Genomic DNA, 17,658 nt, shown 5'->3' with positions numbered 1-17,658 from the left:
TAGAACTCAGGGGCATTCGACCTCTAAGCTATACCCCTTGCCCTATTTTTTATTCTTTACTTTTGAAGCAGGGCCTTCACTAAGTTGCAGAGGGCCTCACTAAGTAGTTGAGGCTGGCCACGAACTGCAACCCTCCTGTCTCAGCCTCCCAAATGCTGAAATTACAAGCATGCGCCACCACACCTGGATAAAATTAAAGCTTTAAAGTGTAACTTTTCCCAGGCATAGTGTCACATGCCTGTAATCCCAGCATTTAAGAGACTGATCTGGGAGTGTTGCAGTTACAAGGACTGCCTCCTCCGCAATTTAGTGAGACCCTCAGTAACTCAGTGCAACCCTATTTCAAAATAAAAAATGAAAAATGGCCTGGGCTTGTATATCAGAGGTAGAATACCCATGAATTCAGTAATAATAATAAGAAGGAGGAGGAGGAGGAAGAGGAATAAAAATATTTAGGTAAATATTACTTGTATTTCTAAGCATATTTTCTGAACCTGAAAATATATATTTATTCATCCTTTACATTTGAACAACTGAGTGCATTTACCAATCTCAGAATTGGAAAATAAAAAATTTGACAGCAAGCAGGCTCCATTAATACCCTCACTTACAAGGGTGGTTCTCAAAACCACTTGCTTCAGTGGGAGAGAAAAACAACAGGTTCCCTCTGCCCCAGAAATCCTCAACGCTTCTGCTACCAAGTGTAAATAAACTACTCACCAGGCCATTCCAAAACTCCAGCCAGTATAACCTTTACTGAGGTCAAAATGACCTCTACGTATTTGGAATCGAGTACATGAAGGGAACTAAGGCTCTATTATCCCATATCTAAAGCACTATCTACAAACTATGGAGTGGCTCTTAGCCAAGCTCTTCCACATAAATGAAAAGATATTGAATACCTGCTAAGAATGGAGAGAGCAGGAGGCAAAAATTAAAGTTCCTTTTAACCACATGTGGCAGGAATAGTTCAGGAGCTATAAGAGAAATGACATCTCATCCAGACAACCTTACAGTCCAATATTAGTTTCCACAGAACCTAAAAACTGTATTCTTGCTTTAGCTGAATTTTCATTTATTTTTGTTTCTTTTATCCCAAGTTCCTAAACTACAGCTTTCCATACAAAATTTAAGATTGGAAGAACTCCAAAATCCTTCTACCTTCATTTTTCATTTTCTATCCAACTTGGTCTATCTAGTTGCTATTGTTATGTGTTCCCAAGAAATGGTCTATGAAATAACCACTGCTAGTGTTTTATTAAACAAACTGCTCCCTGGTATCCTTATTGCTATTGGAAGCATAAGTCATAGCAAGTATTAAAAGGCTTCAAAACATACCTGCTTATTTACCCCTTAATAAAAAAAAAGTCCCTGAAGTCATTTTGTACTGGGTCAAATACAACAGTTAGATGAAGTACTTTAAAGCCAACTCATCAGCACATAACTGGTTTTCCTATTTTCCACTAAAGGGCTTAAGTCAGGAGCTTTAGTGATTATTAGTAGTACCCATCCTGCAAGGAGGAAGAGGTACTGGGGAGAGGGAGATTATTGTGGGGGTGCGGGTTTGAGGTAAAGAGAAATAACTTGGTCAGAGTCGCTAAGAAAGAAATTAGGAGCACGAGAAATGCATTCATTCCATCAGTTAGCTGGATTGATTTTAATACACAGTCCTTAAGTTCTATAGTATTCTACTTCCTAAAACACTGTATATCCAAGGTAAATTTCTCTATCATATCATGTCCCAAATCCTCTCACATCAGCTGCAGATCCTGTTGTTTTTAAATTTCTCCTTGCTCACTCCTTCAGAATATGGCAGATATTTAAGACATATCTTCCCAAAATTGGGAAATACTGTGGTAAAGAGATTAAAACACAACAGGCATAAGATTTAAAGTATATGAGTTCTAGGCCAGAGGTTATTATTAAACAGTAAGACAATCTAGCCACAGCTCATGCATATTTGTGGAAATAACACAGAATTGAACCTAACCAAATCTCTAGTCTCTAAAGTCTCAGGTTCCTCATCTATGAAGTAAAGGGATGGATATAAACTGATAACAAAGTTTTCATCTTTGAAAATTCTGCAAAATGAAGAGGGAAGAGCAAAAACACAAATAACTCTTCAATCCTGTAAACCAAGTAAAAAACATAGTAAACTTCAACAAGACATTTATTTTTTAAAAAGCACCCAAAATCTACTCAAGTGAATGCTGGTCCTTTTTAAAAAATAGCACAATAGTAGTATATAACCTGTTGCATGATTAAAATGCCAACTCATGATCAATGACAGTCCCTATAAATATGCTTCCCATTAGTGGTTTGCTACCAGTGAACTCAAGGTTACTTTTTAAAAGAAAGAATGAAAAACTTTGTATCTTTGAAAAGAGTACCAACAGGAAAGTTCTTTTTTGGGGGCCCTATTATAACACCTCCCTAGGTCCAAACCTCAGAACCTCATTTTTTTGAATTTAGCTTAGCTTGCATAATAGCACTAAGAAAATCCAAGAACTAAAAGAAAAACAAGATGACATACTCCCTTGAAATGTCCACATATTCTAATGATCAAACATCTCAAAATAAAACTTATACAGCAGAAAATATATTCATGAAAATGTAAATTAAATTATTAAATGGTTGGAGATAATTCTGGTAATATGTGTAATAGCACTTTTTATTTATTTGTGCCAAAATAAAATGAAATATTGCAGAGCTATTATTATATATTTCATCTAGGCCAAAACCCCACAAGATACATATAAAATTATAATTTTAGACATTAAAAACCTGAAACCCAAAGAGATAAAATAACTTGCCTAAGGTCACACCTTAAGTTTCCAAAACCTGTTTTTGTTTTTTGTGGTACTAGGGTTAGAACCCAGGGGCATTTTACCTCCAAGCTATATCCAGAGCCCTATTTTATTCTTTTTTTGGTGGTACTGGGGATGAAACCCAGGTACATTCTACCTCCAGGCTGCATTCCCAGCCCTATATTATTTATTTTAAAAGAGGGTCTCACTAAGACCACTAAATTACAGAGGGCCTCACTAAGTAGCTTAGGCTGTCCTCGAACCTGAGATCCTCCTGTCTCAGCCTCCCAAATGCTGGAATTACAAGCGTGCACCACCAGACTTAGCTTTACTCTTTATTTTGAAACAAGGAATCACTAAGTTTCAGAGGGCCTCACTAAGTTGCTAAAGCTGGCCTCGAACCTACAATCCTCCTTTCTTGCCTCCCATGTACTGGGATTTTAAGTGTGTGTCACCATGCCTATGATTTTAAATAAAATGCCTCCCTGCATAGAACCGTCAGGATAATACATTTATATAAGCACTGAAGAAAATCTTATTACCATTAATATCACTACCATCTACTTCAAGTTTCATCATCTTAAATCAATTTTTTCTTCTTCAACTTCCAAATCCAATTAACTTGAAAAATCTAATAATTATTGCCCAACTTGATTATATTCAACAAATATACCCATTATGTATAAAGCATTGTACTAAAATTGTACTAAAGCAAAATCTTTTATATTAAAGGTTGGCAGGAAAAGGATTTTGCTTTCCCAAGAAAGAAATACACAATTGAAAAGAAAGGAAAGCTGATTTTATTGGGTGTGTGTGTGTGTGTGTGTGTGTGTGTGTGTGTGTGTGTGAGACTAAGGACTGGACCCCACTTTACCTATGAGCTACAGCCCTAGTCCTATTTTATTTTTTTATTTGGAACGAAAGTCAAAGTTTCTAAGAGCCTCACGAAGTTGCTGAGGCTGGCCCCAAACCTGTAATCCTTCTGTCTCACCACCCCTCCCAAAGTACTGGGATTATAGGCATGTGCCATCATGCCTGGCTTTCATTTATAAATCTTAAAGAAATCTAAATACACTAAGCATGACTGAGTGAGCAAAAAAAAAAAAAAAATCTCACTTATTATACTTAGAATGTAGTATATATACAAATGTACTCATTCATTTATATTTCATTTAACTATTACATACAAATCTGGCAGATTAATTTTGAGAAACAGATTTAAAGTCAACATTCACATAGCATTCCAGACACTGATCTAAGTACTACATACATTGTTTCATTTAATTCTCACAATAACATTACAAAGCAACTATCATTGTCTCCAATTTTCACAGATGAGTAAACTGAGACAGGTGAATTTAAATAACTTGTCCAGAATCACACTGGTACAGGAGAAAATCTGAAACTAGAATAAATCGGTAGTGCTGTAGTTAAAAAAAAAAAAATCATGATATTTTCTCAATTTTATACCTGATAATAAATCGGTAGTGCTGTAGTTAAAAAAAAAATCATGATATTTTCTCATTTTTATACCTGATACAATCATAAACATAGAAAACATTTCTTTGTACTAAACAGTAAGAGAGGGAAGGGACTAACTCATCAGCTACACTTCTTGCCCATCTATGAACTATCTGAGATTGGAATCATCCATTTGTCTTTGGGGCTTTGCCTTGATCCTAACTCTCACAAGTTTCACACATGTCCTCAAGCTTCCTTCATCTGTGAGCATGTGTACTTTTGTTCTGCACAGGATGGCAGGTCAAGAGTACTGCAAACAAGACTCCAAAAGGGTAGACAGGTTTGTGTGCAAACCACACATGCAGTGTTCTTTCCTTCTGTATTACACATGTTTTGTTTCAAACCCATGTTTTCAAAGAATGCTGAACATGTCTAACAATTCTTTTAGAGCCACTATTAGGTATAGTGTCCATTCTTATATATATCTATCTCATGAAAACATTTTACTAAATGGTTTCCTGTGAGTGGTTCTAACCAGAAACTTAACTACTTCTGTACCATGAAGCTACTTTTCTGGTAGACTTGATAAAAACAGGGATAGTCACATATTACTGAAGCTCTGTTGGAGCGAGATTTCCTACTTCTGAGAGGAGGTATATGACTAGCAAACCCTCATCAGCACATGGCCTGACTGGACCTTATTTATAAATCAAGAGTACTATACTAGCATGGTATCTTCAAATCAGATTTAAAGTTAGGACTTACAAGGCCAACAGTATACAAAGCAAAAATTTCCTTTGAAAAGCTGTTGCCAGTGTGATGACACATGCCTGTAATTCCAGGGCTTGGTGGGCTGAGACAGAAGGAACTCAGGTTCAAAGACAGTCTAAACAACTAATGCAGGTTCGAAGACAGTCTAAACAACTCAGCAATGTAGACTGTTTCAGGGGAAAAAAAGAGGGCTGGGGGTATTATAACTTAGAGATAAATGTCTCCCAGATTCAATGCCTAGTGTTTCCTATCCCCAGCCAAAAAAAAAAAAAAAAAAGAGGAAGCTGTTAAATACTAAGTTTAACTAACCTCCAAGATTTTATGTAACCACATCCTTACAGTAATGTGTGTGACATACAGTTAATAGGGATCATGTACCAAAAATTGCTTTACTTTATCACACACAAAAAAATTCTCTCTGCCTAACAGTTTTGTGTTGGGATAGAAAAGGGAGAGAGAACAGCAACTTAGATCATTTAATTCATGTAAATTTAAAAGCATGTTTTCTAATTCCACCAAAGTACTACTTTAACAATTTTTGATACCTTTTTATGGACTTATTAAGTCTTTTCAAATTTTAGACAAAGTAAAATATTTTTAAATTCAGTGATGTTACTAAAAATCAAATTATTGTGAAGTTACATAATTTTTGTAATAAAATTGTAATATTAATACAATATGGTAGTCTAAATAAATTTTATTTGCATGATTTCTACAAAAGTACCTGTGATTTATTAAAGTTTTAATTCCCTTATTTTACTAACAATGTGTCAAAACTGGTTTTTGCCAACATCAATATTTATTTCGAGTTTAAAAACCTCAATGTACCAAAATATAAAAAAGAAATTTAAGAAACTCCACAAGCTAAAACAGGCAAGAGAATAAAATATAGGCATTCTTATTAACAAGATTATAACAACTTATAATTATGCAAAAAAAGACAGTAAGCATGTGTGCTGAGGAAAGCTTCAAGGTCTCCTGGGTGAGTAAAATGAAGTTTGAAATTGAATTCAGGTTTTTATTAAAAACAGAAATGAAGGAACCAACAATATAACTTCTTAACAAGTTCAATAAACCCAGATTGTGTCTACAATACAATGAGGAAAATTAGTGGAAGAATGGCTTTCAATGGTAACAAAGATAAACAAAAATAGCACTGAATCATCACTCTAAACGACCTCTCATTAGACAAGTAGAATAGATGTGGCTCTATGGTAGGGCTGGAATACCCAGAGATTAATCTGGATCTTGAAATAGAAAACTAGTTTATTATAAAATCAAACTAACTTTTAAAGCACACAATCAACACTCAATAAATAAAATAAGATTAAAAGCATTATGCTGAGTGCAGTGGTGCACACCTCTAATTCTAGTATTTGGGAGGCTGAAACAGGAGGATTGCAGGTTTGGGGCCAGTCCCCGCAACTTAATGAGACTCTGTTTCAAAATAAAACTAAGATAAGCAGGAGGTATAGCTCAGAAGAGGAACACTCCTGCATTCAATCCCCAGTAGTATACACACACACACACACACACACACACACACACACACACACAAACACACACACACACACACTCTCTCTCTCTCTCTCTCTCTCTCTCTCTCTCTCATATACATACACAGATGACAGCATTACACATCTGACCTATATTTCTAATAGCAAAAAGAAAAACATAATTTTCTTTGGATTCCATATCTGGAAACAAACCTAATTTCAGAATCATGAATTACAGAAATGTTTAAGATACATTATTATGTTTTCCTAAAATCCTATGTAGTGATCAAGTAGAAAAAAAAATGAAAGCTTGAAAAGGAAGTAAATATAAAGGCACCATTTCATGTACGCTGAGAATTAACATTTTATTACATAGTTACTCAACCCTCTGAAAGAAAATACTGTAGTATTAATAAATACTTGTGAATTTTCCACTGTATAAAATTGTTAATTCCAAAATCCTAACAAGAAACCTACCTCTTCTTTCATACTACTATTCCAAAAATCAGGAATTTTTCAAAGTGGAAAAAAATATGAACAGCAAGTTAATTATCCCCAAGATAAAATAGTTTGTGCAAGATTAGAAGGCTAGTTGACACTAGAGGCACCACTTGTAAAATCCAAGTCTTGATTTCCAAAAGATAAACACAGAACCTCATGGTTAACAGACTTTCTCTTTCTCTATATTGTTGACCTTCACATGACTATCCTAGCTCTTACCAAAATATTTAAAATAAACATAGGCTATCATCTAACAGTAAATCCTTGTCTTTTAAGAAATACTTTAACTCCACATTTTCAATACAGAAAAGTATAATCCATGTTGATATTTTAAGTTCCAATCACATATTCAGTTTTGGTGGGGTTTTTTTGTGTTTTGTTTTACTTCTTAAGGCAATTTACTTCTGGGTTAAATGCCCATAAAACAACTATTTCTCTCTTGGTCAACTGTGAGATAAGAAATGAGCTGTTATTCATTTAAAGTAAAACCTTTTGAAAAGTACTCTTAAACCTTGCTAGTGTGCTAGCATAAGGGCACAGTGTTAATTTTATGCATTTCTTTGACTTAATTTTCTTTTACCCACTCTCATTTTTTTAAAGTTTTGCAAAGGTTTTTGTTTTATTTTGATTTTTACCATAAAAGACCCTAATCTTTTTGACATTTCAGTGTGTAGAACATTAGCTTGGTTCTATCTTCTAATTGCCAATCAGGAAATGCCATCTCTTATTTCTATTTTGATATGCTTCCAAGAAGAGAGGCCATAGAGTTCCTAGTATAAACAGCTGATGACTGCTGGAGCAAGAATAGCGGAGGGAGGCTGGAAGCTGGTTCATTAAAGGCCAGTGCCATCCAGCAAAGGAATGACAGCAAAGGAATGACACATGGCCACATAAGAACTGAAAACACTTATTGAGGCACCCAATCTTCAACCATGGTAAAAGCACTGTAGGCGGTCCAGGTTTAGAAATTACACAAGAATGTCCCCTTAAGTGCAGAAACACATTAAATCCCCAAAGCTTGACAGTTTCTAAAAAGAACTGATTATGAAGTGACTGGATATTTTATTTCCATGAAAATAAATTAATCTTATCCTGGTGTAGTGGCGCTCACTTATAATACCAGTACTTAAGAGGCCAAGACAGGAGGATCTCAGGTTCACAGCCAGCCTTAGCTACTTAGTGAAGCCCTCCCCAAATTAGTGAGACCTTGTTTCAAAATAAAGAATAAAAATGGGCTTGAGGATGTAGCTCAGAATTAGAATATCCCTGGGGTCGATCCCCAATACCACACAAAAAAGGAAGAAATTAATCTTCATTTCTCATAAAAAACAGAGTTCATATAGGAAAGGAATTATTCAGCCAAATTATCTTCATAGTTCTAATCAAGATTTCATAAAAGGCAGGCCTGGTAGTGCAAGCCTATATTCCCAGCTATGGAGGAAGCAGAAACAGGAAGATCATATGCTTGAGGCAAGCCTGGGAAGCTTAGCAAGATCCAGTCTAAAAATTAAAATTTAAAAAAGGTGGGTTAGGGGGGTTGCAGAGCATTTGTCTAGCACATTTAAAGCCCTCGGTTTAATCCCCAGTACTGAAAAGAACTGAAAAGAGGGAAAGGAAAAGGAAGAGGGAGAGAGGGATGGAGGGAGGGAAGGAAGAGGGGAAGAGGAGGAGGGAAGGAAATGAGAATGAATTATAAAACTTACTCTAGATGACTCATAGGAGGGGCTTGGTTGACCACTTGTTCCCCAAGATGATGTACTTCCACGATCATCTATACCTTAAAAAAAAAGAAAAGAAAAAAAAGATATAAATCTTAAAAAAAAAATTGGTATGAGTATTTTTAGTATGGTATAGCAGAGAATATAATTAAGCAAGGGTAAAAGGAGATTCTGGCTTCCAAAGCAAAATATCCTAATTACTAACTCAGTTATTAGTACCCTAAACCATTCTTTTTATGAGTCTTCCTCTATCAAGTGATCAATATATATTTTAGTATCTTTTATAAAAAGAGTTAGTAGAAAAGATGTTGTTTCATACAGCTACAGTTATCACTTACCCCCAATCAGCTATAGTTAGAAAATGCTAAATCAAAAATTGTATAATCAGGCCGGGCATGGTGGCACATACTTGTAATCATAATAATTAGGCTGAGACAGGAGGGTCGCAGTTCACGGACAGCCTCGCTACTTAGTGAGACCTTCTGCAACTTAATAAGACCCTGTTTCAAAATAAAGATCATAAAATAGGGCTGACTGTGAATCTTTGAGGTAGAATGCCCCAGGGTTCCATCCCTACTACCACAAAAACAAAAAAATTGTATAATCAACAATTCATAAATTTTTAAATAACTTTAATGACTTACAAATACATGTGTTATAACTGTCCTATCTTAAATTAGTTATTGATATTCTCTTACTATGCTTAATGTATATATTAAATTCTTTTTTTTAATTAATTTATTTTTTTTATTGGTACACTGTATTCATACATCATAGTGGGATACAAACTTTTGTAGACATACATGCACACATCGCCCAGTCAGCCCCAACCCGATCCCCACCCCAGTCTCTCCCCATCCCTCTCTCCCATGCTTGGCTTAGTGGTTGACATCTAGTATTATAGCAATTTATCCAAAATTAAAAATGATAATCTCACATAACAGTTTCATTTGTCTGATACCAAGCTTTTGATGACTTAAAGATAACATTTCAATATTTCTTTTTGCTTTCTTTCTTACCAGAGAATATTTTTTTTCTATTTTTTAGGTAAAACTATCATATATTTATATATTTATTTTTCAGAAAAAAATCTATCCTAATATGGAATATGGACTCTAGATACCCAAAACGATCTTGAAATAGAACAAAGCTTAGAAGATATATATTTTCTGATTTCAAACCATATAAAGCTACAATAATTGAAACAGTGTAGTACTATTCTAAAGGCAGATATATAAACTACTGGAGTTAAATAAAAGCCTAGAGCTAAATTCTTCCCTATATCGTCAAGTTATTTTTGACAAGGTTTCCACGAACATTTGGTGGTAGAAATAATAATATTTTAACTAAATATTGTTGAAACATAATAATTACATGGAAAAGAATAAAGTTGGACCCTTACCTAATCCCATATACAAATATTAACTCAAAATAGATAAAAGACCTAAATATAAATCTTAAGACTATAAACTTTTAGGAGAAAATCTGGGTCATAAAACCTCACAACACTGAAATTGGCAGTGATTTCTTGGATATGATTTCAATGGCACAGGCAACAGAAGAGTATACAAACTCCCTAAAAAAAAAAAAAATACTGTATATCCAAAGACAATGTAAACAGAGTTAACAGTTACTGATAGAATGGGATAAAATATTTCCAAATGCTATATCTGAAGGTATATTAATATTCCAACTAGAAATCCTAAAAATTAACAACAATAAAGGCAAACAATACAATTTAGAGATAGGTAAAAGACTAACATAAATAATGAATCTCCACAGATAACCAATCTTATTTGTCTGTTGGATGGAAAATCTTGTTTCTCTGGTTCTGGTGTGTGTTACCTATTTCTTCTTTGTAGTTAATCTCTTTGAGTATTTTCTCTAGTGCTGGTTTTGAAGACAAAAATTCCTTCAGTTTCTGTTTGTCATGGAAGCTTCTTATTTCTCCATCTAATTTGATAGAAAGTTTTGCTGGGTAGGAAATTTTTGGCTGGAAGTTGTTTTCTTTCCGAGTTTGGAATATGTTACTCCAAGCCCTTCTGGCTCTCATGACTTGGTTTGGGAAGTCTGGAGTGATTCTATTTGGCTTGCCTCTGAATGTCACTTGGCCCTTTGTTTTTGTTACCTTTAAGATTCTCTGCTTGGCTTCCACATTGGTCATTTTGACAATTATGTGGCGTGGGGATCCTCTTCTCCGATCCTGTCTAAAGGGAGTTCTATAAGTTTCCTGGACCTTTGTATCAACCTCTTGCTCTATGTTTGGAAAATTTTCTGCTATTACTTCCTTGAAGAGATTGTTGATCCCTTTGGTTTCACTTTCTTTTCCCTCCTCTATTCCAATTATTCTTAGGTTAGCTCTCTTAAAATGGGCCCATATTTCTTCAATATCAGATTCCTGCTGTCGGATATTTTTTTCTAGATTAGAAACTATGCGTTCATTTTTGGAATGATCATCTTCTAAGAGCGAGATTCTGTTCTCCATGTGTTCTAATCGGTTGTTTGTGCTTTGAATTGAGGCCTTTACTTCATTAATTGCACCCTTTATCTCTTTTTGGCTCTCTCTGAGTTCTTTTCGAAGCACCTCTATTATTTCTACAGTTATTTTCCTGATTTGATCTTCTAGAAATCTCTGATGTTCTGTTTTATCGGGTTCTGATGTTGTGGGGTTGTGGGCATTCATTGCTCCAGTATTATTCCTCTTTCCCATGATTTTGGAAGTTTGTGCCTTCTCTGGGTTCTTCCCTTGGGTCAATATGACTTCACTTAAGGTGCTCTGGATCTCGAGTCAGTAGTATCTCAGACCCCACTACTTCTTTACTGGGTTGTATCACAGAGTCTCCGACCGAGAGAGTCGATAGAGGCTGCTTTAGACTGTGGAGGGTGCCAGGTTGCACGTTCTCCTATGGTGTGATATCTCTGCCACCGCCCCTCCCCCACTGGGTCAAGTTCCTGGGAGTGCAGTACTGGGATTTCTCCTCTGTGGCCCGCAATTTGACTCACTGTTCTTGAGTTCGCAGATGTAGCCGTACTGGATTCGGTGAATTCACTGCTGCTGCCGCCGGTGGCAATATGGTGCCGCTGCTACGCCCTCAGCCGTGAGGCTGGCGTATTTCTTCTTGGTTTTGATTTCCACTCTGAATCCCTGCGGCGTGTGCTGAGCTCAGCCACTGGGAGCTTTAGATTTTACCTGCGGCGAGAAATCCCACCTGGCTGTTCAGCAGCGGCTCACCTCGGCTTGCTGCAGCCGTCCGGTGAATTTGCCGCTGCCGCCGGCAGTATGGCGCTGCTGCCGCGTCCTCGGGCGTGAGGCCGGTGTATCTCCTCTGTGGCTCTGAGCTCTGTTCTCAGTCCACTTCTCTCTGGAGCCTGGTGATTTTTTTGTTTCTCTGGTGATAGTGTTTTCTGGCTATGAAAAGCGCTGATTTTGTGGTAATGGAGATTGGTTGTTAGCAGGGCTCTTAAGCCCCGCTTTTCTCGGTCGCCATCTTCCTGGAAGTCTATATATTAAATTCTATCACTGGTATGTAAATACAGGGAAAAACAGCATATACAGATTTTGGTAATGTCCAGTTTCTAGCATCTACTGAGTGACTTGGATAGTACCCCTTACAGATAAGGTAGGGTGTTATAGTACAGATAATATTCCAGGCACAATTTAAAGTGAAACAAGCTCTGAAAACACAGAGATTATGTATAAAAATTCAGAATTTTTTTCACTCCTGGCAAATTAAAATGAAAATTAAGCCGGGTGTGATGACACACGCTTGTAATCCCAGCATTTGGGAGGCTGAGACTGGAGGATTGCAGTTCACAGACAGCCTCAGCTACTTAGTGAGGCCCTCTGCAATTCAGTGAGACCTGGTTTCAAAATAAAGAATAAAAAAAATAGGGCAGGGGGTGTAGCTCGGAGGTAGAATGCCCCTGGGTTCCATCCCCAGACCCGCTAAAATAAATAAACAAATAAATAAATAAATAAATAAATAAATAAAATTATAAAGTTAATAAAGACTCTGCAAAAATTTTCTGACCATCTCTCCAGTATCATTAGTTGCCTTTCAGCTATTTTCCAAGCATTTTCGTTATGATCAACACTGGAGAACAGCACATAGGTTTCAAAGTTTAAAGTAAACACATGAAATTCTATGAAACCCAATACTGTTTTCACCAAGTGACTTTCCTTCTATAAAATTAAGAAAAAGCAAAGACTAATTAAATAAAATGTCAATTCATTTTATTTTTTGAGCCACCATCTAAAGAGAACTACATACCACTACTATTGAACATAGCAAGAGGCTCAAAGGATCTGGGCTAGGCTTTAAACCCAGAACTGTGTACTTCTACTGTTAACATATCCAGACTCTAAGTAAAATGTCGTGGCTGGCACTTACAAAAGCAAGAGTCATCTTTTTGAATGAATGCCTCCTTTCTACTGAAGACAATGGCTGTACAAACACAGAAATATGAAACGAATAATAAGCCTTCCAAAGCTTCATCCATAAAACCAAGGTAAGCAGGAAAAAAATTAAACGCAGAAGATCCTTAGTACGGATATTATACAAATCAATCAAAATCTCATAAGGAAAAAAAATAAACCACAGTGGAAACATAGTGATGGGGAGGTAAAACCTTCCTGTTAGAATCTATCTGAAAGTTTTATTCTCATATATTTTCTTTCATTCCTATTTTTCTTTTTTTTGGTGGTACTGGGGTTCCTGGAAGCCCTTCTACCTCCGGGCTATACTCCCATGGGCTACACTCCCAGACCTATTTTTTACCTTTATGTGGAAACAGGGTCTCTTAAGCCAGCGAGGCTGGCTCCGAACCAGCGAGATCCTCCTGTCTCTGCCTCCCAAGTGCAGGGATTACAGCCTGTGCCACCACGCCCGGCTCTTTCATTCCTATTTTTAATTACCTATCAACTCAACAGTTTTAGAGACAATAGCTAGCTCTTTGATTCACAAATGTAAATGAGAGACATCAGAAAAAGTTTTGCAATAATTATTGGAAAACTCTGAATCTTGCTGGGCTTCCTAAAGAAATTATTCTATTCCTATTAAACAAATTTAAAAGGGTTTTTTGTTTTGTTTTGTTTTGTTTTGTTTTGGTGCTAGAGATTGAGATTGAACCCAGGGGCTCAATTCTAACCTCTGAGTTACACCCTCAGCCTTATTTTATTTTTTCTTTTCAAACAAGAGTCTTACTAACTTGCGCAGGGTCTTGCGATAAGTTACTGAGCATGTCCTGGGACCTATGATCCTTCCTTCTCAGTTTCCCTAGATCTGGGATTACATGTGTGTACTACTATGCTCAGCTCAATAATTTAATTCACATAGAGACTTAGATGTTCTTTTCCTTTTAAAATTTTATATAGAATCCTAGTACCTGCTTTTGTGAATGAAATCAGGATATATATATTTCATTTCATGTGTCCCATTTTAAAAAAACATGCTTTTATTTTACTTTCCAGTAAAGAGCAAATATTACATTTGAGACTACATTATTAAAAACAATGGCTTATGAATTTAATGAAAGCAATCTGCCTCCTTCTTCTATAAACACATTTAATAAAAAAGTAACTAAAAGCAAATAAAAAATTACTCCATTTATTGACAGTTCTCTGAGAGGCTAGGATCCTGGAAAAGTAACACAAAAGTAGAAAATAAATTTTGAAGACATCAGAGTAAGATTCTTTTTTTGTGTGTGTGGGTCTGGAACCCAGCGGCATTAGACCTCCGAGCTACACACCCTGCCCTATTTTTTATTCTTTATTTTATTTATTTATTTATTTTATTTTATTTTTTGGTGGTTCCTGGAAACCCTTCTACCTCCGGGCTACACTCCCAGACCTATTTTTAGACTTTTTTATTTAGAAACAGGATCTCTTAAGCCAGCACAGCTGGCTTCGAACCTGCACGATTCTCCTGTCTCCGCCTTCCAAGAGCGGGGATTCCAAGTGTGCACCACCACGCCAGGTTTATTCTTTATTTTGAAACAGGGCCTCACTGAATTGCAGAGGGCCTCACTAAGTAGCTGAGGCTGTCCGTGAACTGTGATCCTCCAGTCTCAGCCTCCCGAATGCTCGGATTACAAGCGTGTGCCACCATGCCCAGCCAGAGTAAAATTCTTAAAGAAATAGGTGATCTTCCTGGCTGGGTCCAATATCTGGCTTTACTCCCTTAAGTAATGGGAGTAAAGACACAAATCTATCCGCTTATATTTTATTGCCACCATCATTTGTTTCTGACTAAGAATAGAGTCAATCATAAAACAATCTCAGTTTCTATCTCATTTCCTACCCTTTATGGAGTCCTATAGGCTTATCTGTGTTTCTATACTCCAGCAAAAACTGGAAATAGATTTTTTTTTTTTTTTTTTTTGGTGGTACTAGCGGTAGAACCCAGAGGCTTTCTACCTCCGGGCTATACGCCCAGACCTTTTTTATATTTTATTTGGAAACAGGGTCTCACTAAGTTGCTGAGAGCCTCACTAAGTAGCTGAGGCTGGCTTTGAACCTGTGTGATCCTCCTGTCTCAGCCTCCCAAGTGCAGGGAATACAAGTGTGCACCACCACACCCGGCGGAAATAGATTATTTTTAAGTGACTTTACTATGCCTTAAAAGAACTTGCGCCCTTGATTTTTACCCCCACAGAGGCTTTGCAAACGAAGACAACACTAAAGAGTCTGAGCATACATGGCCTCACTCAAGGTTTGGTGAGGTTCAGACAATACACCTGAAGGTGAAAGGTGTGACTAAGGTGTAAGCCACCAACCGGCTTCTTTTCTGCCCACTGGCCACTACCAGGCTCTATCACCAAAGACCTTGTCACCCTAAACTAAAAATAACAGAAATTGAGAAGTAGAACCAGAATTGAGAAAATATTTTAGGTAGCAGTGAAGTCTTACAAGTTGAGAAAGAAAGAGAGAAAGAAAGAAAGAAAGAAAGAAAGAAAGAAAGAAAGAAAGAAAGAAAGAAAGAAAGAAAGAAAAGAAAGAAAGAAAGAAAGAAAGAAAGAAAGAAAGAAAGAAAGAAAGAAAAGGAAGGAAGGAAAAAAAGACAGGAGTAGCTTTGCTACAGGGATAAAGTTATCCCTGTAGCAAAGGCAGGAAAATAAGGGAGTCACTATGGCCACACTACTGAGGTGTCATACAGGAGAATCTAACCCTGTGGGAAAGAGGACATATATAAAGCTGGGAGGTATAACACAGGAGTTTGAATACACCTCTCTCTGCAACACCCACACACAAACCCTGGCTTTCCTCTCACTGAAATCAAGATTTTCATTCTAGCAAATAAAATATACTCCTAAAATATCAAACCTCAGCACTGTCATAAATAAGTGAAGGACAATATACTTTGTAGGATTGCCATTTGCTGTAGGGGGATTTATTAAATGATATAATGAAAGTAATCTGCTTGGAGATATCTACAACTGATATCCAAAGCTATGAATGTGTCTACAATGGTTTCTTTATTCAATTTTATTTGTGGAATAATGATATTCCTTTGGAGAAGATTGAAATGCTGCCATCAATTGTAAAATAATATATATCTAGAAACTGACATCAATATTTTTATTGTATATTTCAGATTTTATTATTTATTTATTTTATTGTGTGTGTATGTGGGGGCGGGGGGTATTGGGGTTCCTGGAAGCCCTTCTACCTCCGGGCTATACTCCCAGACCTATTTTATATTTTTTTAATTTGGAAAAAGGGTCTCTTAAGCCAGCGCGGCTGGCTTCGAACCTGGATGATCCTCCAGTCTCCGCCTCCCAAGCGCAGGGATTACAAGCGTGCACCACCACACCCGCCTATTTTTCAGATTTTAAATACATGAAATAATCTAATGTTTTCCAGAAATTCACTGTGATGTAGGATCAATTAGAATACAATAGAAAGTTGTTTGTTATTATGCCACACATTAATAAAAATAAAAGGGAGAAATCTAAGAAAATATTAATATAAAAAGAATATTTAGAAAAAGAAATGCTATTTCATATGAAGAATATGGGTTATTAAGTTTTTGGGTTTTTTTACTTATAAGATATTATATGTAATAGACTGTCAAATAAAAAAAAACTAATTTTAAAAAAGTATGTAAAAGATTAGGGCCAGTAAAAAGATTAGAAGAAATAACCTCAGGTCATCTTTTAAGAGTCAAATCAGATTTTGAAATCTTATTGTTGAGAGCAAAGAATTACAAATTCATATTTCCTATTAATCTTTTCTGTCAAAATACAGTAGAATACTGTACTGAGTACATGATTAATTTCATCAAGAAAATGACTAATTTTGAAAATAATTTCCAAACAGAGATTTTGCTCTATTATTGCTACTAGCCACATAAACAGAAAAAATCTACTTGTTAGTCAAAAAAATAAAGAGCCATAATGAAATGTCATGTCTGTTTCTTTAAGAAAACTAGAAAACAGTACTGTGGGGTACACCAGTAACCCCAATACTTTGGAGGATGGTAAAGGCGGATCACAGGTTGAAGACCAGGATACAAATGTTTCAAAATAAAAACACGAAATAATGATGGAGTATAGCTCAGAGATAAATGTCCCTGGGTTCAATCCTCAGTGTCACAAACAAAGGGAGGGAAGGAGAGAGAGTAGGAGGTGACAGAACCACTTGATGGACAGGATATAAAATTAGTAAACCACCAGAGAGCATCTTGGGGATTATCTAATGGAACCATCTTGTGACCCACTAGAGGACTGTTCTGTCTAAAGGGACACAAAGTTCTTGATCTGTTTCTGAATCGCCACTTAAAGTAGCAGTCAAATTTCTGAAGGAAAAAAAGGAGGAAGGGCCCCCCACTGCAACTGAGAACCAACTAGCACACTTCTCCCCAGTCTAAATACCAAACTCCAGCAATACCACCTGTTTTCTCCCAT

At 36.3% G+C, this 17,658-nt stretch overlaps 1 protein-coding gene across 5 annotated transcripts in view; it reads right to left on the bottom strand.

Annotated features, from left to right (window-relative positions):
* Positions 1 to 17,658, bottom strand: part of TCF12 (transcription factor 12) — a gene marked incomplete at both ends in the record, with an annotated part of 314,193 nt that overhangs the window by 191,701 nt on the left and 104,834 nt on the right. For all 5 annotated transcript variants that reach the window (XM_080690933.1, XM_080690930.1, XM_080690932.1 and 2 more), the window contains one exon: positions 8,740 to 8,813. In XM_080690933.1, coding sequence (XP_080547059.1) covers positions 8,740 to 8,813 — 74 coding nt within the window. The remainder of the gene's footprint in view (positions 1 to 8,739; positions 8,814 to 17,658) is intronic.

Source organism: Muscardinus avellanarius (genome assembly GCF_963383645.1).
Source record: "Muscardinus avellanarius genome assembly, chromosome: 3".
In the NCBI taxonomy this organism is placed as follows: Eukaryota; Metazoa; Chordata; class Mammalia; order Rodentia; family Gliridae; genus Muscardinus; species Muscardinus avellanarius.
The sequence above is the reverse complement of the archived record's forward strand: the minus strand, read 5'-3'. Positions and strand labels throughout refer to the sequence as shown.